Source organism: Cyprinodon tularosa, unplaced genomic scaffold, assembly GCF_016077235.1.
Source record: "Cyprinodon tularosa strain WSP-4 unplaced genomic scaffold, ASM1607723v1 ctg120, whole genome shotgun sequence".
NCBI classification, from domain to species: Eukaryota; Metazoa; Chordata; class Actinopteri; order Cyprinodontiformes; family Cyprinodontidae; genus Cyprinodon; species Cyprinodon tularosa.
Genome location: NW_024038004.1, coordinates 2336021 through 2361931, shown reverse-complemented (window position 1 = coordinate 2361931; position 25911 = coordinate 2336021). Strand labels below are relative to the sequence as shown.

At 39.9% G+C, this 25911-nt stretch overlaps 1 protein-coding gene across 1 annotated transcript in view; it reads left to right on the top strand.

Annotated features, from left to right (window-relative positions):
- hs6st1a (heparan sulfate 6-O-sulfotransferase 1a) overlaps positions 1-21696 on the top strand; it is a 71686-nt gene extending 49990 nt beyond the window's left edge. Inside the window, exons 2-4 of the mRNA XM_038273483.1 lie at positions 15508-15730; positions 17246-17494; positions 21095-21696. Of these exons, the coding sequence (XP_038129411.1) occupies positions 15508-15730; positions 17246-17494; positions 21095-21421 (799 nt within the window). The 3' untranslated portion in view covers positions 21422-21696. The remainder of the gene's footprint in view (positions 1-15507; positions 15731-17245; positions 17495-21094) is intronic.
- The last annotated feature ends 4215 nt before the right edge of the window (positions 21697-25911 follow it).

Here is a 25911-nt window from a genome sequence, read left to right as displayed (position 1 = left end):
CAAGTGCTTTAAAAACCTAAAAAAAAAGAAAAACAATTGAAATTCTATGTGACTACATTTGTATATGCGAAAGTTTAATAACATTTGACATCCTCCCCCTACTTCCTGTTTAAAGTCAGATTGTAATCAGATTCTTCAATTTGCAAAGTAACCATTGTTTAACCCTAACCCTAAAAATAACCTTTCGATGCAACAGAGCTACGAATGCCGTCTGTAAATACACATTCTGTTTAGCAGCAGAAAACCACAATGCACCATTGCACAGGCTCGCCAAAATAGGAGAATAATGAATTGTTACTAACAGGTTCCCTAATCTGATGAGTCTCAGTTTTAGCTGCAGGTTCTAAATAATGAATTCGTATCTTAGTACTACATAGTACATAGCATAAACCACATAAAAGCTTATAGAGTAATTTTAAGGGGGTGGTTTCTTGGGACATTTGGGCCCCGTAGTTCCAAATCTCCCTTCTTAAGACAAAACGTCTCCACAGAACATTATAAATATGATTCTTCTCTGTTTAGAAATAATCTAAAATAATAACACCACTTCATCACCTTATGTGTATATATTTCAAATGACATGTGTTGCTGTAAGGTATGCAACCATGCTCTTTAGTTAACTCATATTGCAGCTTCTGCTAAAAATGGTTTTATAGAGAGCATTTTACTGAAAAACAAGGCTAACATTATCATGTTTACAGTCCTTTTTTATGACTTGTTGATAAAAGGTCTCATTCTTAAGTGCATTTCATTTCATTTTGCAGACAAATGATTTTTGTCCTGCTGTAAAAAGTTGTCTGTTTTCTTAGAACGTAATAAAACCTAATGGTTAGTGCAGGATTTCAATAAACAAAAAGGTTTCTGGGGTCAGCAGATCTCCTGAAGCCATCGCTCAGGGAAAACAGCAGCCAATATGGTCACATTGTACAGGGATAAAAACATGTTTTGTTTGCTGGGCGAAAAACAGAGAGCGACATTGTTAGTCTTTTAATTCCTCCGATTTTTCTCCCCATTTTTCCTCACTGTGTCGCTCATACTAACCCGTCCCTCCAAGCTGTGCTCATTAGCCCCTTGGCCTTCTCTAAACAGGTGGGGCATGTTTGGCACAGTCCTCCGACATGCAGCCTGACTTAATTGGGCTTGCAGGAGCCCTTATGTACACACAGGCACACATAAACTTCACGCAAAAGCATTCCCTTGAAACTTTTTTTTCCCCTCCAGTTTTTAAAGAGCCAATTGTCACCCTCCAGCTCCTTGGGGGTTGAAGTTATCCCTCCTGAGCCGGGCAACAGATACCCGGCCTCCGGCCCGTCTTCCGGCATGACTGCCTCACCGACTGACTGAGCTTCTTCCCCGACCCGTCTGTCTAAAGATAATAACAACCACTCTCCACACAAGCTCTATTCATATACAGACATACACCTCAAATGTCAACGGGCTGTTCTAGCTGTCAACTCTCCCATCTCCCCTTTTTTCCCCCTTACCTTTTCAAAACACCTCTGCTACATTTTTGTTTTACCCTGATATCATGAGCCCTTTCCCAGCTAAGATATTTTTTTCCTTGAGATAGAGGAAATCCTTTTTTTTATGTTTCTGCTGTATGTATGCACCTTTCTTGCTATGAAAAACAACCCCCATACTGAGTAATCTGTATAATTACAGCTACCTTCTTCCCTCTTTCCCAGCAAACACTTGACATCACCTTGAAAAGGCATTTTCTTCAAAAGAAAACCCTTCCGCTGCTGCTGTCGTTTCCCTGTCTCTGAGGCTCTCGCTTGCTATCCACAACGGTTACTGGCTCGGCAAGATCTCATTACCGTGTTTATTTCCACAAACAAGTGCTTACTCTTAAGCACACGTGAAAACGTAGACGTAAGACGGGCTAACCTTGTGTCTGAGAGTGTGTTTGAACTGCCTCATCTCTCCGATTTCACACTTTGGCTTCGAGTCTTGCACTCAAACACAATGCGAAGGCACAGAACCACCCCGTTGCCTCCTGTCTTGTGCACGACAACTGATCTACGGGGGTCGCACACGCTAATCCCAGCCACAGGGAAGGTTTTGTGGATTTCAGCGTGTTAATGAGTGTGCTCCACTGCTTCTGTAATAGGGCCACCTGTCTACTAATTAGCCTCGTTGCCCAGCCTTTTTAATTGCCCCCAAACTCCACATCATGTCCCCTCCTCCTCTTGTTTTCTTTTTTTTTCCTTCACTCCTTTCCTCTTAATAGTTTCCCCTCTTTGCCTTAAGCAAGCTATTGGGACATTCCCCCCTGAAAAATCAGACATCACCTCTTGAGGGAAGGATTGAGTCATGACACGCAGGTGTGTTTGAGGGAAATGGGACTGGGTGTAGTGGTGAAAGCATACTCCCATGTCAGCACCTTTTGCAAAGTGATTGCTTGGACCGCAGCAACAGGAGGCAGATGAATATGATGCCGGGTGGAGGGAGTTTCTGGGATATTATTTTGATTTGAACAACCTTTTTTTTTTTCTTTCCTTCAGCTTCGTCATTATGAGAATACTTTTTTCATACCTATAAATCATTACTGGAATCCTATTGCTAATTCTAAGCCTCTCCAAACATCTGCACACACTTGATAAAACGTAAGAAAAACAAAGACACGTCAAAAGGAAAAATGAAATGAACTCCAATAACCTCACATAAAGAAATCTCAATATCTTTGCGATAACGATGAGCGATGCGAAAAAATTATTATATAATTTCCGCCTGAGTCTGTTTTTTAAGCAACATATAATATGGCTATATATGTATGTCATAGGACTCAAAGTTGGCAAACACAAAGAAATAACCATTACAAAATGGACCACATTTTCGTCTATTTATATTATCCAATACATCTAATGGTTTGACACTTTTATTGAGAAAAACACAATGAATAAATGAAAAAGGTGACATTTACTGTTAGTACCTGGGGTATAGAAATGGCATCAGGTTCAATTTATCATTATACTAAATCATAAGTTATTGATTTCCCATCTCTGATTATATGATATAAGTTGGAGTACCTTGGGATTCAAAGCCAGCATTCACTATTCTTTGGTTGGATTCTTTCAACATCTTATACCTCCACTAGGGTTGAGTGATATGGACTAAAGATCCAATACCGTATTTTGTGGTGCTGTTTTAATTAGGGGTGTTTGGGTGCAATTTTTTCATTCCCGATACGCTACAGATATTGCAGCATTGAGAACTGACCAATACCAATATAGACCCGATACGATTTTGGCATGAATCATTCATTCTTTCTTTACTAGTTATGTAGTATGGGATGTTAGAAAAGACTTGATCAGTGACATCACTTTACTGACCCTTGCACTATTAACAACTGATTAACTTTAAACAGAAGCAGAGTTTTCATATTAGCATGCCAATATCGAAGATTTTAAACGCAGCTGATATACTCCAATATGAGTTTTTTTTGGCTTGTATTGGACTGGTATCAATGTCGGATCGGAACATCACTAGTAGTGATAAACTCTTTAATATTTATTTACAGTCTATTTTAGCTAACATAAATGTGATTACTATTATTTCTTTCATGGAAAGTAATCATAGCTCCACAATCACAAATACTGCTCTTTAAAATACACGCATGTGAAATGGGCTTCTTCAGGACAGCAGTAAAATAAAGAAGTGGAATTTATACCACAAAAAATCCACGGGGACCATGTTGGAATTTGTCAATTCCCCAGTGGAGAGAAAAAGCAGCTTAAGGTTTTTGGCCAAAACTGGTTTGTGTTCATCTGACATAAAGAACCCCCATTATGATGCTGCCACCATTATGCTCCCTTACTAACACGCTCTGTTTTGTATCTGAACGACGCATACCTTTGTTATTGTTGCCCAAAAGTCAATTACACCTTACATTGTTAGGGTACGCAATATCAGAGATGAAAACTTTCTCCTTACCCTAGACATATTGAAAATCCATGGGATTGTTGTCACATCGAGAACAGAAAAAGACCCTTGTTTGGATTTTGTGCTGACTTAGGGTGAGTATCTTTGGGTCACAAATTGCCAAGTCCTACAAAGCTGTCTGCCCGCAGCGTTAAGATGTATCTTTCTTCAAACATACCATAGTTGAATGTAATGACAGTTTTTAAGGCCTCAGCAGAACTTTGTAGTAGGTGTGGAGGTAATAGGCTCTATGCACAGCTCCATTACTTCCTGAATTTAAGGCAGCTCCTTTGTTTCCTGTCTTTCATGATTGGATGCACTGATTAATCCAGGTGTGTATGACCTAAGTAACTGGCCAGACACACCTGGATTAATCCGTTCGTCCAGTAATGAAAGACAGGAAACAAAGGAGCTGCCTTAAATTCAGGAAGTAGTGGAGCTGTGCATAGAGCCCATTCAGCCTTTTGATTTAAGTGTATTAGATCAAGAAAGCATACAAAAACTGCAAGACCTCAGCTTAGTACTTGAGTCAGAAACTCCTGTAAATGTTGGTGAAACACAAGGCAATTGCACAACAGTCCTACATTGTACCACTGCACAAATTTTGCTCAAGGGCTGCCGTTCATGCCTTTAGTAAGTCTTCATTTACACTCATTTAAATACCTCAGTGATTGAAATCAAACTTTGGCCGTGGCAGTTTTTATCACATGGGTTTTATCAGGGATCACATAATCTTTGCATTACCGAGATACAGTCTCTGCACCCTCCTGTCCCATCGGCGTATACATTAGCATTCCAATGTGCAGCTGCTCTGGGTAATAAGGAAGGTTCTGGAAAACCAGTAATGTTAAAGTAGGCACAATTGTCTTTGTTTATGCTCTAAGTACACTTCGTGTGCCTTTTATAATAATGAAAGTACTAAAATGTACCAAGGTTTCTTAACATTATTACAAAAATTTGTTTACATTTTTTTCCTCTCTTTTACCAACACTCATCCAACAGAACAGGGATAGAGCTTATTTTTCAGTTTATCTAACAAAGTATATCAACACCACCGTTTTAAGTTATGACAGATTTCCGTAGAGCAGAAAAATGGATATTCCTGTTGATGTATCGGCATGTTGTGATTTTTTTCCAGGCCTTTCCGGGACTCTGGACCTAAAACTGTAAAAACAGTTATGAATTATGATGTGCGATTACTTGTGAAATCCTCTTCCCAGCTCATCCATCTTATTCCCTGCCGACCTCTCACTCTCAGTTAGACAGATTTCTGGGCTCTTGCCAGTCTAGTTACATGAGGGAACAGGCGGCCAGGCATTCCTGCTGTACATAGCTTTGCACTCAGGGGATTCCCTCCCCCTTTCTCATTCTCTCCCGGCCTCACTTTGTTTTTGCACGATCCCAGACTGTACCCCACAACAAACTCTTGAGCTCAGCCACATTTCTATCCGGCACGCAACTTTACCTTGTGAACACCTCTACTCTTAATTTCCATAGTGCTAAGGAGGCTTTTGCACTAACATGCAGTGAACCGCTGGGTTATCTTTCGCCTATGGCGTAAAATACATTTTCACACGCTTCTTTAAAAGGCAACTTCTGCTTCCTCTGCCAGCTTGCTTTTATTTTGTGGGAATACTTTTTATTGCAGAGCAGGGGACCCCTGAAGACTTTGTTGGTGCCTGCAGGGGCTCTGGACATTCTCAGTCTTGGGTTAAAATTAATTACTTCAGTGTTTTCTAAAGGGGTAGGAGGTTCATTTTGGAAAACACAGCAACAGATGCTGGAAGAAAAAAAAAACATTTGAATTGCTTCTTTCTTGTAGTACTCATCATTAGGGAAGTTGAAAGTAGTATGTTCATTATCTTCATTATCTTTATTTTGAAAGTCAGGTTTATTATTTATAAATAGGCTGAAAAGTTTATTTTAATTAACGCACCCTCTACTTAAGATATATAAAAAGCTAAAGCTAAATATATCAGCTTGTTACAATTTAATTAGTTTTTTTATTTTTCCTTTTTATGATTTGTGTATAGGTTAATATGAGGGAAAACTTTAATTAATAATTGGTAATCCACAACTACAAATTTCCCTACAGTCTAAATATAAAATGACCATTTTCTATTGAAAATGGCAAAGACAAAAGAACATGCCACTCAAGTGAGGCAGATAAGAATTCTCCAGAGGCCTCTGGATTAGAAAAACTTGATGGGTTTTGTTTTGAAATGCTCCTATCAATCTTTTCCAGGCCTCTACCAGTTCTCTCTTACTCTCTGGGGTCTAATCTGACCAATTTGGACCAGGTCATGTAATTTATTTAAACATGTAAGATAAACATTGTGTGTAGTGGTATTTCCCTAAATATCCGCCTTATTTCTGTTAAACTGTGTATCAAAGTTGGATAACAGACTAATAGGAGTATTTATTTCTCTTTTTTTTGTTAAAAATCCTAATGTTCGGTATCTGATATGCAGATTACTAATCCCATTCCAATCTGGGCCAATTATTATATTCCTCAATTTCATGTTTGATTTTATTTTAAACGGAATTGCCGGAATAAAAGGTATGTTTTTAGGCTCTGAAAGTTTTAAATTTACAATTTTAGCTTAACCAAACATCCAGAATATTCGTAATAAAATTGATATCGACTTATTACTCATATTACATTATAAGCTTCTGCTCTATACAATGATCCTGATCTTGGGACATTTTAGGACTTCTTTTAATGAACAAGTTCTCTAAATTAAACATTTAAGCATCTTAACTTTAAAACTTTAAAGCTTCCAACTTAAATGTAAGAAACATCCACTAATTTTCTCATATTTACCAAGAACATCAGTCTAATTAGCCCTATTAAAATCCTTCCCTCTTCATCATCGACTCCTTCAGCGTCTAGTCCCTCTAACTCCCTGTTTGTCTTTTGCCCCCATCTACTTTAGTATGTCTTTAAAATCCACATTATGAAGTCAGCCAGTCTGGGTCCTGAGGCTGTTATTGATCAACTAACAAAAAGAGGTAGACTGAGTCAACATATTTGGAGAACAAGACTGAAGAGCTTTAGCCTGTTCCTATCCACCTCAGTAGATCATTAAGAGGCAGAGGTTCCCAAGATGCAAAGGATGAGATTATGGGTTGTGGTTAGAGGAAAAGGAGAAGAGAAATAGGAAGGGGGTCAGAGGTTAAGGTTTAATTATGAGGGGTCGTTTTCTCAGAGGCTGAGATTAAAATAGGATGGTCCAAGTGTTGGTAAACAGGAGCCCGAGGTTAACCATGATGGTATAGCTGTTATATCCAACTTGGCATTCTGTCGCTGCGATGTTTTTAGCTGGTGTTCACCTTGAAGACGGCGTGTTTACGGAAAACACAGAAAAGGGGGAGGATTTCACTACCGTCTCCTGAGCCTCATGTTCTGACATGTCGCCCCTCTCCTTACATGCTGATGGTTGACATCATCTCTGCTTAGAGCTGTGCATTCTTTGGATCCATCTGTGGCTCAGAAGAAAGGGTGGAGACGCACGTCGAGCCTCCAGAGCTTCCCTAAAACCACTATAAGGAGACTTCATTCCCAAATGGGGTTGGGGCTTGTTTACTGTCTGGTTCTAATTAAGCTTATTGCATTTCTCAATCAAGATGTTTTTCTTGTTCTTCCACACAATAAGCACTATAATTGTCATCATACCCACTCATGAAAGAAGCTTTCTATTTAATCTACCCATTGAAAGGCAGGTGGAAGGCAAACCTGTGGTCTGTACAGTTCAGAGGGAAGTCGATACTTAAAGGACTTTATTTTTTGTCATCCTGTTTTTATTTTTTCCTTTCATTTGTATCTCAGTACTTGCACTTTTGCTCTCCCTCTGTGTAAATCATTTAAATCTTTCTATATCAGGTGACAAACCTGTTTCTTCCATTTGCTTATTTTGCCTTTCTCTGGTTTCGTAGTTGATTGAGTCCATTTTTAGAAGCGGGGTTTAAAAAAAAGAAATACTTTTTGTCGAGCAGATCTGGTTTCAACAAATATCCACGGACTAATAATAAATCATAGCCGCTCTGCACGGCGGGGTGCAGTTGGCGTCTCTCTTTGTGAGCCTGGGTGCTTACATGAGAATGTGTACAAGCCATAACCTTTTATTTAAGGTCTCTAATTTATTTTTTTCTCCTGAGTTGCCTCAGGAAACATGGATTTTTGGGTCTGTTGCGTATAACGGCTCCTAACCAGCAGCTGTGCTTTCTTTGGTTCCTTGTTGCTTTATGTAAAGATAACCTCAGCTTAAAAATAGGAGCTACTTCCTGTTAATCTGAAATCAAAATGCATTTTTAACTGAATTTGAATATTCATTGCACCATGTAAATTATTGCTCTGGTTTGAATGTAGCGATGTAAGTAACCTGAAGCAGATGAGATCGAGACGAGGGTTCAGATGAAGGCTGGAGGAAGTCTAACAAGAAAGGGTGAAAGATTTAAACAGGAGGGAAGTGAGGTTAAAGAGACGCGGTAAAACTGTTGATTTGTGGCCCACAGGAAACTGGTTCATTTTCTCCAGGCACTCGGGGACCACAAAAGCACCAGGCACTGCGTGTTTCCTCTTGATAACGCTCAGACACCTCACATAAACACCGTCATTGTAAAATAGGAGCTGCATCTGCATTAAAAGGCTGTTCATGGCAATGTTTTGTGTTATAGCTTCTGATATTCATGTTTATGGGGTTTGGAGTGGATATCTGTCATTGCAATGAATAGAGAGAAATTCGGTGCAGGGGAAAGCTTTGTTTTACCCCCTGATCACCAATTATGGTAAACATCATTTTATTCTTGTCATATTACCAGGAAATATGTTGTGATTATTATTAAAGTTGAATTTTCCTACAAATTTTATTTCTACATTGTGATATTCTCAAAGCACAGCAGAAATAAGAAAACTTTCTGCTGCCCTAGTTTAGAAATTTTCAGATACTTTATTTTTTGTGTGTTTGTTATTTTCTTTTAGGGCCTTTGCTTTATGGTGAGTACTTTTTTTTTCAGGGTGTTTTTCTTGTTTTGGTTTTTTTCAGATTTTTCAACTCTCAGTTGGAAATGCAACAAGAACATCCTCCGTCTAGACCTAACAAATATTGCTTCTAAACATACGAAATATGTTGAAAGTTTAAGTTGGAAACATTTTTCTAACACTTTTATGGCACCATACCTGGTTCTGTGAAACCTCTATTAGAAACATGTTTTTTTTGTTATAAAAAAAATATTTAAAAAATGCTTTATTGACTGAGGTTGCTTGCTGTAAATAGCTCAAAAACCAGTGACTGGACTTTACACAAACTCCATTAAGTTTAAAGGTTTAAACTAAACCTTAGCTTTAAATAAGAGTCTCACTCTTAATTAATCAATCTATCAACAATTAATCAATCTTGAGCAATAGAAATGCAATTAAAATCACTAAAAATCTCGGCTGGATTATTGCTTAAATGCGCTACAATTGATGGTTTGGATGGAAAAGGCAAAGTCCTTTAATGTTGAATAAATGTTTTTGAGTCTAAATCAAATCTGCCACCTCAAACATGGCAGATGCTCTAAGTTATTTGATCATAACCCACCTAATGAGCCATCTAGATATACGTCTCTATTGTCCTCACCGCACTGTCACTACCTGATCTGTCCAGGAAGCACCATCCGTACCATCGGCTCGTTTACACATGCGCATCCAGATATACACGTGAGTTTCCATAAATAATGAAAGTATGGTAGCAGATTACTCATTTCTATCCCTAACTCACTAAAGACAGCTAATACACGTGTTAAAAAAAATGTTTTATGACTTTTCTGAGGCCATTTTGATGCTTCTTACATTTTCTCCGTTAAACTGCTTGTCTGATGTCAACATCAGACATCCTGCAAAATATGATAAACCATGTTTATCTGAATCTTTCTTTGTTTTGTTCTTTAGGTTACGCACTACATACCATAATGTTAAGACAAAAGGAAAACATAAAACTCAAAAAGACTAGATTTATGTTTAAATCCAAAGCCGAAAAAGTTAGCTCCCGGAATTAAGGTAGGATCCCATTTCCAATGCAGATCGGGCACAGCCAAGTGATAAAACAGAATTTTCAGACATTTATTTTCTCAAGAAATACATCATTAACCTTTAAAACATTATAGTTTGGTACGCTTACTATTTTTGGGGAGGGAAAAACGTAAGTTAGGTCTTCTTTACAAAATAAAATTGAAGGTGACCCGGATGTATACATGCAAATAAACGATAAAGATCGTGCTTCCGTGATGGATCGGGTAACGACATGCATCGCTGGTAAACCCCCACCCATAATCTTTACTTTTAGCCCCACCCCTCAGGGTATCTGGGCTGCAACCACTAAGGTGGTAGCCTAGTAAACTAGCCCCACCCCCCAGCGGCCAAGATCATTTTGCCTGCGAGTTTGGTCTAGCCTCGATCAATGCCCCAGGTCCTAAATCTGGCGGGCCAATCACAATGCAGAGGTGTGTTTTGAATATTTGGATGCAAAGTGGGCGGGGTTTTGAGGGCGGGAAGACAAAGCTGCGCGACACTGGAGAAAGCACAACAAGGAAGATGGCAACAACTATTGAACAGTTCTAGTTTGACTCAGCTGGTAGCAGGAAGAGGCTCTACACTCATTAATTTTTAAAAAAGACTTATTCGCCATTTTACCGACATGCTGTTTAACACTCCCCCACCAGCTTCTTGTCGCGCTTTCTACGTCACAGTCAGTTGCGCTCATTGGTCAGAGCGTTGGCCAATAGGCACAGACATGGTTTGAAAAACAACTGGTTGTTCTCATCAACAATCTCCCGATGTCCCAGTCATCGGGGCCAGACTAAATTACACATTTAATCTCCCATTTAGTCTTATTTATCAGGCTACTAAGGTGGCATTTTTTACAAATTTGTCAGGTGGTTTTGTTTTTACACAGAATGACTTGCACTTTGAACAACATAAAATGTTGTTTTCCTGCTATTTAATTATCTTGATGATGCAAAAATCTACGCATAGAGGCAACTCATTCTCTCTTCTTTTCCGCGATTTGTAATGGTGAGGAAAGTGGGGCAAAGAAAAAAAAACCCCACATGAATGAAGAAACCAAAGAAAATAAAAAATAGCTTTTTTAAATATAATTCTTTGGTCCTATTTCTATTTTGCTGTTTGTTATTGCCAGTCAGACAGCTAGCTGGCCTCCTCACATGCTCACAGCCTTGGTGTTGAATTCATTAACAAGTATCAACAAGAGAAAATGGAAACAAAAGACGGAACAGCTGTGTGTTGGGCTTCAGCTTGGCAGTGCTCCAGTCATTAGCCTCATCACACCTAACCCAGGATTTGATTTTGTTTCCTCCACACACAATTAGTCTGATTGGATGAATTAATTAGCCAATGAATGCGCTCTTTTGATATTTGATAGGTGATGTTTTAAGCTGCTGTGTTACTCCATGTATATTATTAATTCATTTTTTTTTCTCACCCCCCGCCTCCCGTGGCAGTCGTAATGAAAAATGCGTGGCACGTAAATATAGTCTGGGAGAGGCCGATACAGGGTGCTGTGCCCCGACTGCAGATTCCCCCCCCCCACCCCCCTGCTCTACCAGACGATGATGTTCTTAAATGTGTACAGTGAGACCCGAGTGAGTGCTTCGCATTAGCTTTGAGGTTAAATTGACAAGCAAGATCACCTGTCGTGGTGGTAAAATATCCGCAGTAATGCTCCGCCGCCTTTGGAGCAGGCGGGGTGTGTGTATGAGTGATTGGGAGCAGACTTTCCTGGTGAGCCAGTGGATGTTTGTGGGTTAAAACCTCATTAGGAGGGGATCTAAGTCCAAGGCCAGACATTTAGATCTTTCCCAGGCGAGAGAGCCTCCCCAACACCGGTTATCTGTCTGACCCAGCAGACAGGACAGGGAGACTTGCGTGCTTTTGTGTGTGCGTCAGGAAGTTTGCATGCATTTTTTTTATTTATTTTTATGTGGTAATATGCCTGAGCCTTCATTATAGTGAGAGCCATAACTTTGATAAATCACTTGGGCTCGGGGCCCTCACTGCTTTCACAGTATTAGAAAAAAACTAATTGAAATTCTCTTCTGCCGCCTCCTTCTTACTTTTTCTTCTTCCTGTCTTCGTTTCTGTTTTTTACCCTTTCCTTCATTCTCTCTCTCTCTCTCTCTTTCAGTCCGTGTAGCGAGCCCCAAACAGCACCATGATTTTTTTTTTTCGTGGAATGGGAGCCAAGAGGGGGGAAATGTCATCACTGATTTAATAGGCGTATTCTTGCTCAGAAACCCACAGCAGGCTCATGAGCTGGCACTCAAACACGCACAGCACTCTGGGGAGTGTTAAGAATGCTGATAATGTCATCATAGGAATCTCCATAATGTATCCCTGCTCTCCTGCAGGCTCCAGTTCGCCTGTTTTTTGTTGTTTTTTTGTGGTTGTTTTTTATTAGATATTAACTGAAAGGGGGTGGATGAGATTCTAGGGTTGAGTTGATGGGATTTCGAGTTTGAAAACTCACGTCTATGGTTGCAGATTGAAGGTCTGTCCGGGTTAGCTGTCCCGGATCTCCCAGCTGCCGCCGGATTGAAGCTTTAGCCGTTTTATTGTCCATGATCCCCCTGCTGCTCCTTCATTTGTTTCATTTGTGGGATTCAAGCCTGCTCTGACGCCAAATCAGATTGGGGTCTTTATGTTGCTATGGCTCAGAGAGGAAACTGACCAGGATCTCCTAACTGGTGCTAGATTTATTCAGTTTTCCTTTTTTATCCATTTTTGTATTGAAAACTGCTACCGCTGCCTTGTCACTCTTTTCTCTGGCCCAAATTTGACAAGCTCTTAAACTCTTCACATTTCATCACTTAACCACAATAAATCTGAGCGTGGTTTATTGGGGTTTTATGGCATGGATCAACAGAAAGATATTCATGTGGAGTAAAGACTAATGGTTTTCAAATATTTTCTAAACTTGCAAGTGAGACATGCATTCCCAGCCCTCTCTGTTCTAACATTCTTATATGAAATCCAGTGTAGCCAGCTGCTCACCTTGGGTGAATGGCGTAATTTCATATAGAGTATAAATCATCATGAAGATCAATGAACATCGATCAGGGATGAGGTTGTTTAAAGGTTTGGAGTTTGAAACAATATCCCAGGATTACATTAGCAGAAGCCAAAGGTTAGTGTGGAGGAGCTGCAGAGAATCAGTAGGTATAATTAAATTCAGCTATGCACACCTTGGATTTGCTCCTTGTTAAAGAACAGCTAAGAGAGGACTGTTGTTATGATAATCCACTATGGATTATCATAACATAAAGGCCTATAAAGGCCTGGTCAAAGTCCAAATCAAAGGCTATGTTCACACTGCAGAACTCGACGCTCAATTCTTATTTTTTTTGTGAAATCAGTTTTTTTTTGCATGTCCGTTCACATTTCTAAATATATGCAACTTGTATGTGATCTCCATAGTGAACTGCATCGATACCAATTAAGTGTCCTGCATGCGCAGTAGGGGATGCGATGACGGCATACGTATCGTATTTCCCCAAATATTAATCACTTTATCTCCACTGCCATGGTTGTTCGTTTTCTTCCCACCTCTGCTTAGTAGGACGCAGATTAGTGACGTTTGTCAAGTATCAATGACATGTAGGTCGAATGAATGCGACCTAGCCGTTCAGACACAGGTCGCATTTGAAAAGATCAGATACGTATCGCATGCAGGACCACATAGCCAAGCGGTATAGGTTGCATTTGAAAACAATCTGACCCGTGTTGAAAAGATCAGATACAGGTCACATATGGGCAGAGAAAATGTTATTGGTTCACTTCAGGCTGCTGTGGGAACGCAGCTTTGATGCAATCTGTGGTAGGAGTTGAAGATGGGTACACAGATGCTTTCTGATAAATCTGATAAAAAGATAACATTGATTTCAGGTTCATATATTAGATCCCTAGCCTGTGTTGCAGATTTGACTTAGAGATGTTGATAATGGTTAAATGTTGCACTTATAAGGTTTTTTCATCTTTTTTTTCACATATTTTAAATGTAATATACCTCATCAAACATATGTTGGGTTTGGGGGTTTTAATGGAAGAATTTTTATTTTTTTTACAAGGTGCTGTAGGGATGAAAGCAATGAGTGTGGCTGAGTGAGTGGGCTTTATTGGACCAACCGACTTCATTTAATCCCGTCAGCACGAGAAATTCCCTCTGCAAACATTCCTCAGACGTATTGCATGCTGGGACGGAGGGCAGCGTCCTCCTGGCCTGCGTCCGTATCCCAGAGAAATCTGTGCCACTATCTCGGCACATTCCCAAACACAACCACGCATGTGAGAGTTCTGCACTGATGAGGATGTGTTGACTGATTAGACCGCAGTAATTAGCGTGAGTGTTAGGGCCCGGAAAAGGTCTCCACTCAAGTGGGAGTGTCTCCTCCAGAGAGATGTTGAAGCTGCGCCATGCGCCATTACTTCTCACACATACGCCACAGAAAAGAGTCCCATCCGAGTCTCAGATGCCGCATGAGTCATCTCTGAGGCAGACGTAATATTTGGTGCCAGTGTGGAGCGAGAGGAAGGGGCGTTTGAGGCACAGAGGCTTGCAGCATGGAGATGTGTGCTGCAGAGGGGAGGGGTGCTTGTGCCAGCAAGTTTCTGTTCCCGCACGCCGTGGCCTCAAACACCTTTACACATCAACCCTGTCCTCCTCCGCTTCCTGCTCATTTTTACCTCCACTTCCTGTCTTCCAGACACTGATTTTTTTCCTGCATCAGAAAGCAGTTTCTGCTAAATAAAAATACCATATGAGGACCTCAGTCTCATACTTTGAGTTAGGATAGTGTAAGAGGAATTTCTGGTCTGTAAACTCTTGCAAACAGTGCCCCCACATGGATTAAAAGTGGAATTGCTTTTGTGGCAGCAGTGTGTGGGATCTATGCATTTTACTTGATTTGTTAAACCAGCTGATTCTTAGCTGTTAATTAGTTGTTTCTATGATCAGAATAAACAAGATTTTCATTTTCTGGAGAAGTTTGATGTTAGATTTTTTTTTTTTTTTACTAGACATTTACAAGTGTGGTAAAAGAGTCTTTATTCTCTATAACATTTAATCAGTGTTGCATCACTCATCCATCCATACATTCAATTTTCAATTATCTATCTCCATTTCCAATGGTCTGTCAATCCTTTTTTCTTTTTATCTTTCCATCCATCTGTTTTAAACTCACGCATCCATTTGTGTCCGATTCTCCATCCAGTTATCTGTCTGTCCATCTATTAATTTATCCACCCACCCAATCCGAGAGTCCATTTGTGGCAAATCTTAGTCAGTCCTTTTCATTAGTCCATTTATTCATCTGTCTGTCCCGTTGTTCTGGATCTATTCCACTGTAAAAATCTTTTTTTTTTCTTTTCATAAAATGGGTTAAAAATGAAGTCTGAACGTTAAATGTCGATTACTTTACCTACAATGATTTATGCTAAGAACATTAGTTCTTACTTGTTACCCCTCTCCCTTTCCCCTATCTTACCAATCTCCTCCTTTGCTTACCTAACTCCCCTTTTTTTTTATTGAACAGGAAGTTCTACTACATCACTCTGCTGAGGGACCCCGTTTCCCGCTACCTCAGCGAGTGGAGGCATGTGCAGCGGGGAGCCACATGGAAAACATCCCTGCACATGTGCGACGGTCGAACCCCGACGCCGGAGGAGCTCCCTTCCTGCTACGAAGGCTCCGACTGGTCGGGCTGCACTCTGCAGCAGTTCATGGACTGCCCATACAATCTGGCCAACAACAGACAGGTATGCAGGAAAACCTTAATGAAACTCTGAAACCATTCTAAAAGTTTAGTACAGGGTAAGCTTCGGGCAGTGGATTTGTTACATGTTTATTGCCTGCACCTGGTTTCACTTGAAAATGTTTAACATGAATTTAGCCTGTTCAAGGAAAGTTGGATTATGTCTTAGAAAAGCAGAAAAAGAACATTTTGTAGCTAGAGTGGTAAAATATATAAAACGCACAATCTTCCACACCTTTACACAGCGGGGACATAAAAACAGCAAATTCACACCTTTTTTTCACTCGCTGTCTCAGTTTCTCACCACCAGCTTATCTCATCTGGACCTTGGGGGGGGTTTCACTAAGCCTCCTGTGACGTTCATTTGTGTCTGATACAGTCTGCTAAACTGCCATCCTAAGGTTTAAATGATTCAACCGTTTCTCCCCCTTTTTTCTATACTTTTATATGAACTGAATGCATCTGATTTAACTAAAAAAACAACTGCAAACACATGCAAAGAACCAAGCTTAAAGCATTCTCTTGAGGTTTTGAGATATAAACATTGCAGCGTGTAATAGTCAGTGGAAATAAAGGATAAAGTGCCTTTTTAAAAGATAAGAAATACCTTCATCATCCCAGAGTGGGGAAATTCTTGTAGATGGAGAAAAGAAACACATCTCAGAGGAATAAAATAGGTTGAGATCGTTCAAGTGGAAAATGAATATTATATATAAAAAAAAACTGAAACATTCAAGTTTGAAGGAGGAAAGAATAAAATCAGGCAGTTTAGAGAACAATGCCAAAGGTCTGTTTTGGTGATATGATTATAGGAAAGGGTTTGTTTTTTTATTGAGAGCAGAAAGGTTATGAAGTCCAACAGCGCCTGAAAGGAAGGAAAGATCTGCAGATGCGCTTCTTTGTGCCTCTAAGCTGAAACCGTTTGTCACTGAAAGAGCTTCCCAGCTCTACAAAAGCTTTTCAATAAAACCACAGAAAACAGAGAAGTGGATAAATGTGCTTAAACTCCAGACCCCCTTTACTTTGACTTTCCAAATCAAATCCAGTGCAGCCAGCCTCCATAATACAACTTATTGTCTAACAGGTTTTATTCCAAATGTTATACAGGCTATGATAAGAAAAAGATATGAATAAGCAAGAGGACCTGTAGTGGTTATCTAAACTCACGGCCATCCACCTAAACTGAAGAGGAGAGCATTGATTAGGTGAGGCCCTGCAGGGATCCAGAGCTCAGCTGGAAAGATCAGGACAAAGTGGTTTAAATGGGGCCAAGAATTATTGGAGGCTGTTTCCAGTTTCCTTCCAGTGAATACAGACATGTTGAAGAAGCTGTTCTGGTCAGATGAGATAAAAATTAGCATTTTGGCCTCCATACATAATGTATGAAAGGAAACCCTTTATATTGCATGAACACACTCCCATTTGAAACATAGAAGTGGGAGCATAATGCTGTAGGGGTGTGTGCAGAAAAGTAGAAACATTACCCATAAACCTCCTTTTGCTCTTCCTCCACCAACAGGTCCGTATGTTGGCCGACCTGAGCCTGGTCGGCTGCTACAACATGTCAACGGTTCCAGAGAAGAAGAGGGCCCAGCTGCTGCTGGAGTCGGCAAAGAAGAACCTGCGGGACATGGCCTTCTTCGGGCTCACAGAGTACCAGAGAAAAACCCAGTTCCTCTTCGAACGAACCTTCAGGTTACGCTTCATCAGGCCTTTCATGCAGTACAACAGCACCCGGGCTGCAGGAGTGGACCTGGACAACGCTACGGTCAGTACCACAGACATAATAAAAATGACAGCAAGGAAAAACCTGTTTTAATCAGCACCATGATAACAAAACAACCTGTGCTAAAATATATCCTTTTAAATATTCCTTTCATTTATGGGAAAAAAAGGATATGTTCTCAGAAAAAAAACATTCAAAAAATAATTGAAAAGGAGATGAATGCACAAAACGTGTGTATGGGGAGACAAAAGGTAAATAGTCTGGTCGGGTGTTCCAGGGAAATGGACTGAGATAATTGTAGCTGTTTAAAAGACAGCAGCTTCAAACCAGCTCTTCACACTTTGATTGGCCCAGTGTGGGAGTTCTTAAGCTCAATTTCTCTGCAAAAAAAATGAAGGAAAGAAAAAAATCTACCTCTGGAGCACAGCGGCGTGGTGATTTAAACATCAAACCGGGCCGCTCGGAGAGAATAATATATGCACAGCTCCCAGACTCAAAAGGTGGACCAGTGGATCGTATAAATGGAGGAATAATCTCATTGTAAAGGTTTGAGGTAGGGCATGAGGGGAAACTGCGTGTGGTATTTTTCTGGTTAAAATACTTCTTAAAATTAGCATTTCTGTGAAATCTAATTTCAGAGAGCTTTGTTTGAGTCTGCAGCCTCTGCATGTTTTAAAGAACAATATTTCTTCTACCTTCTCATGTCTGCCTTGTATGTAGTCATCTTGGCTTCTTTGATTGAACTTTATGTTTCAATAATTTGATTGCCTCTCACTGATGGATAAAGACCGGGTTTTGCATCAGCGTCCCTCATGTTTAACCTCCAAATTTGGACCCCAACATGTTGCCTCGGTATGCTTTCACACACATTAATTGAAAACACTTTCCCTCTGTGCTTTCAAGATCTTTCTCTAGAAGTCTTTACCTTTTTTAAGGCAAATGTTTATCCTCCTGTGGCTTAAATTGCTATAATAATTTTAAAAATTACAATTCAGGATATCTAAAATTGTGCAGGTTTTGGGTCATTCTTTCATTCACTTTGTAAAGTACATTTAATGGGGCTGCTGCCTGCAAGAAGCCAAAAACTGTCTTGTGTTTAATTTTTGCAGCTATTTGTTGTAAAATCAGTGTTTTTCTTGATCACATTTTGTTCGTCTGATGCTCAAATGTTTGTTTGAAACCTTCAAACAGCAGTAATGCTATAATTGCTCTGACCACCACTCCACCTCTGATCGCCTCTCTTTGAATTTAGGCAGAGAGCGTTAAGACCTGGGTTTAGTCCGACTTAATTTACACAGAAGACTCAAGACTTGGGCTAAAAGAACTGAGACTTCTCTCAATAATTTAAAAATCTTATGTAAACTTTTCCCTCCAGACTATAAATAAGAACTTTGGTTGGAGTTGTTGTATTTGGATTTGGCACGTTTAGTACTCTAGGCTTGACTCGGATTTGCCCTGATCTTGAATCATTTAAATGGTACTTTAGAAAAAAGACTGGATAACCAAGACCTTAACGTCAGACTTTCAATAAAATAATCCAAGCCTAGACTTGGACTTCCCTCTCAACAACTAACATCACAACTTAGGCACCTACTCGACACCAGTAGTTCTCTAATATTTCCATTACTGCTTTTTTTCGATTGGTACAACTAGAGATAAGTAGGTCTAAAAAAAAAAGGAAAGACTACTGAAAAAGCAGTGATGGAAATGTGAAAATTGTTGGGGGATAGAGAAAGACAAGTAGAGCCAGTGGGAAGGGGACTTTAGATTTACCCTATTAAATGATAAATGGGTTAAAGATATAGTGAAGGATGTTCTTTTTCCGGGTGGATCATCAAAATAAGTGGTCCTCCTAATTGTCAATCATTCTGGTGATATGTTTACTCGTCCCAATTTTCACTTACCGTTGGTGAGTCTGACATTATGGAAAAATTGCAAATCTTCTTTTGGAAAGTAAGCTCGTATGAGAGATGCAAACAGCAGCTTTTAAACAGAGCCTTCACGAGAAGAAATGGGCTCGTGCACGCTCTCGCGTGCGTTTAATAGGCATTCCCTCTTGGTAGTGGGTACAGGGTTGTGCATCTGCATTTTTTATTAAGTGAAGAGAATCAGAATCCACTTTATTGCCAAGTAGGTTTGCACTTACAAAGATTTTGAGTTGGTGTTGATGGTGCAGATAAAATAGATAGATATATATTCCAAATCTATAGCTATATACAATATAAAATATACTATATGCAATATATGGTACATAGCTATATACCATATACACAGTAGACTGTGCTTTAACGTAACGTTGGTGTAGCTTATAGGTCCTGAACGGGGGAGGGAGAGAAGCAGTGTCAAGTGTCTCAGAGGTCTCTGGACCTTGTTAATAAGGCTGGTAGGGATGGGAAGAAACTGTTATTTTCAATAATTCGTGAAAATTCTCCACTTTACCCTTAACTTGGACCTAGGACAATAGACTTGAGACTGGGATTGGTCTTGCCACTTTTGATAGTTGGGGTTTGCCTGGCCGAGACTTTAGCTGTGACCTGGACTTTCCCCTTAAATATTAAAGACTTGGGTATAAAATTGCGAGTCTTTCAAGAACTCAGTACTTATTCTTCCCCCTCAAAGACTAGAGACTCACCTTGGAAGTGGCTTTTATAGGCGGAAGGCTTGATTTGGAGTTGGGACTAAAGACTTGGAAGTTCTACTTTAACTTGGCTTTTATTTGAGTTCTTTAGTCGGATTTGAGTTTCCTTTCAAGGACTTGAAATCTGACTTGAAATCTTACTTGGAAACATCTTTGCAGACGAGTGAGTATGAAGCAAACCACAGTGTCTAGTTCAGGTTCACGGAGGAGACATTTTTTGAAGTAAAAGCCTAACCGAGCTGGAAATGAGCATCATAGCTGAGTTTGTGTGCATCTCCCTGTTTTAAGGACAGAGCGATGAACAATCTGCACTAGGAGTTTAATATTTAATCTAATTTCTGTCAGTTTTAGGCTAACTTAGAGAAGTTGCACCCGGAGTTTTTATTTCTAAGCTTTTGTACTCCAGCTTTAATGAATTTTTAATTCACTTTCAGTAGCTTTTTTTGCTCAGCCATCTTTTTTGTTTTTGTTTTTCCATTTATTTTGTTGTTTACTTGGTTACCATCCAAATAAAGGCTTTGGTCACTGAAGCGTTCATGTTCTCTCCCTTCAGTCGACATGCTTTTTGCAGACTGCTTCCATGCTGGAGGAGGAGCTCATGTTTGAACATGCAGCAGCCCAAACAGAAATGCTTCTGCAGGACTACTTTAACAGATCAGGAAGGAACTGAAACCATTTTGCTTTCACAGCATTTGCTTCCAGACACATTTCTTTTTATGTGTGGCCAAAACAGACAAGCATATCCCGTATTGTGATTAGAAGCAGAATTTTTTTTGTGTTTGTTAGAGAATTGATTTAAATGAAAGGGGGGGGAAAGCAGTTTTAATACAGCAGTTTATTAAAATAAACTTATAAATCCTTAACGTAATGTCTGCTTTTGTCCTGTTAGGTTTAAAGTATCTTTTTCTCTAAAAGCAAACTTTTTTTTTTTTTCCTCATCCAGTTTTAAGGTTGGATCTTTCTGTAACTTGGTAATCAATGGAAACCTTGTCTCTCCGGTCCAGGTGCAGCGTATCGAGGAGCTGAACGAGCTGGACATGGAGCTCTATGACTACGCCAAGGACCTGTTCCAGCAGCGCTACCAGTACACCCGCCAGCAGGAGCGGCGGCAGCAGCGCATCAAGAACCACATACAGCAGAGCCACCAGGGCCTCGGCCTGAGCGTCGGTCTGTGGCCCTCCCGCGGGCAGGCCAGCTCACAATCAACACTGGAGGACGGGGACATAGAGAGGGAAGAGCGGGAGGAAGGCGAGGAAGGGGGCAGAACGGAGGAGGCGGGCGCCAGGCTCCCCACCGAGGACTACATGAACCAGATCATCAACCGCTGGTAGCAACAGAACCCGAGCAAACGAAAGAAACGCGTATGTAAAGTCATACTCACACACACTAATCTGCGGAAAGCGGCGCCTTCTTCAAAAGACCCAAACAAAAAAAGCTGACGACCTGGGACCAGGGCCGCGAAGGATCGCAGTCTTTGGGGGGAGGTTGCTATAGCAACCGGAGGCTGGTCGCTGCATTGACTCTCATTATTGAGGTTTGCCCAGTTGTTATTGCCGCCTGCCTGCCCTTTTTGCCTACCCTGCTACATCTTCTTGTTTCTTTGAATCCGTCATCAAGCAAAGGAGCAGAGGAGGACATTTTCAGAAGTTGCTGACAACATCCCGGCTTTTTTCCTCCCCTATCCTTCGCCTCCTCTGATGGTGGGGAGGGGGGAGCCAGAGAAAAAGGAAAAATCAGGTCTGTGAAATTTCAGTTATTCTTTCCGGATATTCCTGCATCAGAGGAACTGGAAAGGCTCTGAACAAAAGGACAATAAGCGTGACACCGTTTGAGACTGTATCAGGGAGCAGGGGAAAAAAAAAACTGCAGAAAGTCATGTAGTGGAAGCGCTGCGCTTGCATTAAGCACCCATTTCATTCATGAGCAAACTGTCCTCCAACTGTCTCATTTTGTGTTTTAAGATTGTTTTATTTTTATTTTTTTTGGTCTTTATGCTTTGTTCAAAAGCCGAATTGTAATAACACTGAGACCAACATTGCTGCCTAAAAAAAAAAAAAAGATATTTTTTGTTTTTTTTAATTGTTTTATATGTCGAGAAAAGGATGGGATTGACGAACAATGGACCATAGCCATTACTGAAGCCTTGCTTCTTTTAAGAAAGGTGTCGCCCGTGTGTCTGATAAAGGTTCCCAAAGCTCCTGTCACTTTAACAAGTTCATTATTTTGCCTTTTTCTCTCCCATTCTTTTTTTTTTTTCTCAGTCCTGCAAAGAAAGACGTCCAATTAAAGAACCGGATCTCACACAGGTGCGAAGGAACCGAAAGCAGCGGGGTGAGATAGGGGTGGGGGGAAGGTTGTTGCCAGGAACCGTGCAGTGCGAGCAGCAAGCGCTTTGGAAGCCTTAACTCGGGCAAGAAAAAAAAATGCTTGAAATGGGAGCTGCAGAACTGTTGGTCACCATGGCAATGTGAGCTCTTAATGTGTTGGTGGCATTTTAGCTTCTTTTCTTTTCCTCCTGTTTTTTTTTTTTTGCAACCCTGACTACTTTGTAAAAAGCATCCATCTCATGCAAGCCACCGTCCCATCCTCTGGAAGGGCAAGCGTTGCCTTGGTGACCTGCAGTTCGCTGGTGCAAAGAGCGTACGGGGCGAGGTTGCAGTGCCTCTATGTACTTGGATCATAGTCAACATAATTATTGCCAGATATTAAGTCTGCATTGTACTACGGTAATTTCTTTGACTACTTGTGAGTTTGTGTGTGGGTGTGAGTGTGTATGTATGTGTGTGTAAATAGTGTGTACAGGAAAAGAGAATGGTGTTTGGGTTAAAAGTGAGAATGGTCGACAGCATGTTTGTGAACAACTCTTTTCATGACCAATTCTTTTTTTGTTTTTAATACATTTTTTTTACAGACAGATCAAATTAATTCAAGCCCTTTTTCTTGCCTCCTTGTTCTGGTTGTTACCCATACCTATAGTTTCAAATTATTTATATTTGTGTAAAAAAATATGACCGATCTGCACTTTTTTATCCAGGTTTTGAACCTCTATTTTAAAAGAAAAAAGAAAAAAAACAAGCTGTTTTCCAGCTGCTTGGTCGTATCTTCAAAGGCGCTCCCATGATCCCACAGGGCCCCGGCTTGTTGACCTGCACAGATAAGCGAGGTTACAGCCGGAGCTGTTTTCCACAGACTGTTTGGCTGGATGTTGACACGCCGCAGGCTGCTGGTTTAGCCCCAACTCCAAGTATTCTTAATTACAGCAGGAAGTAGATGCTTGAGATATCTTTAAAAAATATACATTTGGAGACGCAAGTTATCCTCTCCCTGAACAATGTCGGTGTAGGAAACCCATTCTGAGTGAATCTTAGATTAAAGCGTAGGGTGATAAGGTTATAGCTAAGGTGCCTTGCAAAAGTATTTTTATTTTTACATTTTGTCACATTATTAGTGCAAACTTGTATATATTTTTGGGGGATTGTAGGAGCAACACAAAACAGTGCTTAATTCTGAAGAGAAAGTGATTTTTAAAGTTCTTTTGTGGCTAAAAATCTGAAAATGTGACATGTTGGCCACATTTCGGACCAATAGTTGCTCCCATTCTTTTGCAATAACCCCCCCCCCCCCCCCCCCCCAATTGTAGCTGTTAGCACATTCTTCTGGTATCTAGAGAAGATCTGATTGTTTGCTTTTTGGAGTATCAGATTTAAGAGTTTGTATAACAATGCACTTCTCAGATATACTATTTGTTGGAAAAAAGTGAGCTAATTTTGAGTTGGACGATCACATAAAATCCCAGACACCACACAAGTGTGTCCTTTTAATTTGGCAAAATGTAAACCTTTAAAGGGTGTGAAAACTTTTGCAGGCCGCTGTTTTACCTTAAAATTAAACTTTTGGCTTGTATTTTAAAATGAGATCAGATTTGGAACCTGCTCATGATAACTAAGGAAAAAAAAAAAGAAAAAACAAAGTGAAGTAAACCTCATCTTCATTTCTATTGTGTTTGTTTCTCCTAAAGCAACAAATACTTTGTCCTAGATTGACTCTTAATGGTATTAAGCTGAGAAATTGGAAGGAAAATGTGGGAGAAAACTGAGGGATGTCAATAGTGCGATGCAAATAAGATGGGCCGCTGTGTAGTTTAAACTACATGTAGATAGTGGAAGCAGTTTTTTCTTTTTAAAATTTGGACAGTTTGGTTTTAGCTAATCACTACAGAATCCTGCCTTAGTGGTGTGATCATCTCTGTTTTATATATGGAATGATTCACAATGAAAGGAGAGAAAAATGAAGGGATCATACAAAGCATTAGAACTCATTTATCACCAGTGTGCTTCTTTTTTTTTTTTTTTTTAACTGCACAATTTTTGAAAGCAATGCCGTAGGGACAGAAAAACGGATATTGGAGGAGAGAAGCTCCCTTTTCATATCAGCTTTCCCGTCATTGTCTTTTTCTGCAACTGGGGACATGAAAACGCCGCAGCTTCAAGGCATTTTGCCCATAACTTGTAAATCAGAGCCGGGTTTGCATCGGTGTTGGTTTAGGCTCCGGTCCAAAATGTGTCGCTCTACATTTGTTGTAGAGCAAAAGGCAGAAACCCATCCTCCACCTATGGGGGTTTATTTTTTGTTTTTAAGCGTTCCATTTTTTTTGACTGATAATCAGAATCAAATACTGTCTGTATGTGTGTGTGTGTTTGTGTGGAAGGAAAAATAAGCTTTTTACTGACATCATTCCAGAAAAAAAGGTATGCTCAAATATATTTCATTATCTGATGTCTTAACCTTATTTCCTTTGTGAGAACAGTAAAGCGTCATCCTTCTGTTTAAAGGGAGCGTGAAAGGGATTTGTTTTGTTTTTTTTTATTAATGAGCAGGTTGTCGCTGCCTCCTTATGTATGCATCTTTGTGGGTTTGTTTCTTTATGATTGCAAAACTGAATCATCAAATCACCAATTAAAATATTTCATTTTTACAGACCTGTCTTCTGGATCTTTTGTTTTTCTTGGTGCAGCACCTTGCCAATATATTTGTGGTTTGTAAAAGCACAATCTAACCCTCTAACTTTGCCAAATGGCTCGAGCTCTATCAGATAAACAGAAGAACATCTGAAACCTGAAGATTAAAAAGAATGTTTATTATGAGAATAAGTCATCTTTTGTTTATAACGGCTGGGAACACGTTTATAACTAAAAATGTTATGACTGGGAAAGCCACTTTTACTGTTTAAACCTTTTACTCTGGTTATTTACACATAATTAATAATAAAATTATAAATAATTGGACAAAGTCATTAGGGACTGATAAAGAGTAAAAATAAACTCTATTTAAGATTTCTTTTAGTGCAGTATTTGGTTTTTTTTTGTTTATGTCACTGTATAAAGTGGTACATTTACATAAAAACATAATTTACATTATAATCACAATAAACACCCTAAAATATTGACAATATAATAAATATGTTTTGACTTGACAGCTGCAGCTCTTGTTTTATGTTTTTTTCTTTTCTCTTATTGATATTCTTCCAAGATTCCCCTGTATGCAGCTCCATCTATTTTGACTGTTTTCCTCTTTCCCCACAGCATTATGCTTTCACCACCTTACTTCACCATGGGTATGATGTGTTCAGGTTGAAGTGCAGTGGAAGCTTCCACTATAAATGGTCTTAGGTAGACAGGACTCCTCCTAGCCTCCTGTCAGTGGCTTTCCTGCTGCTAATGTTCTAACCCGAGCTTTGCACACAGCAGCTCCTCCTGACATTTTCAAAGTTCCTCATTACAAATGGTGCGCCATGTTTCAACAAGAATTCAAGGGAAATCTA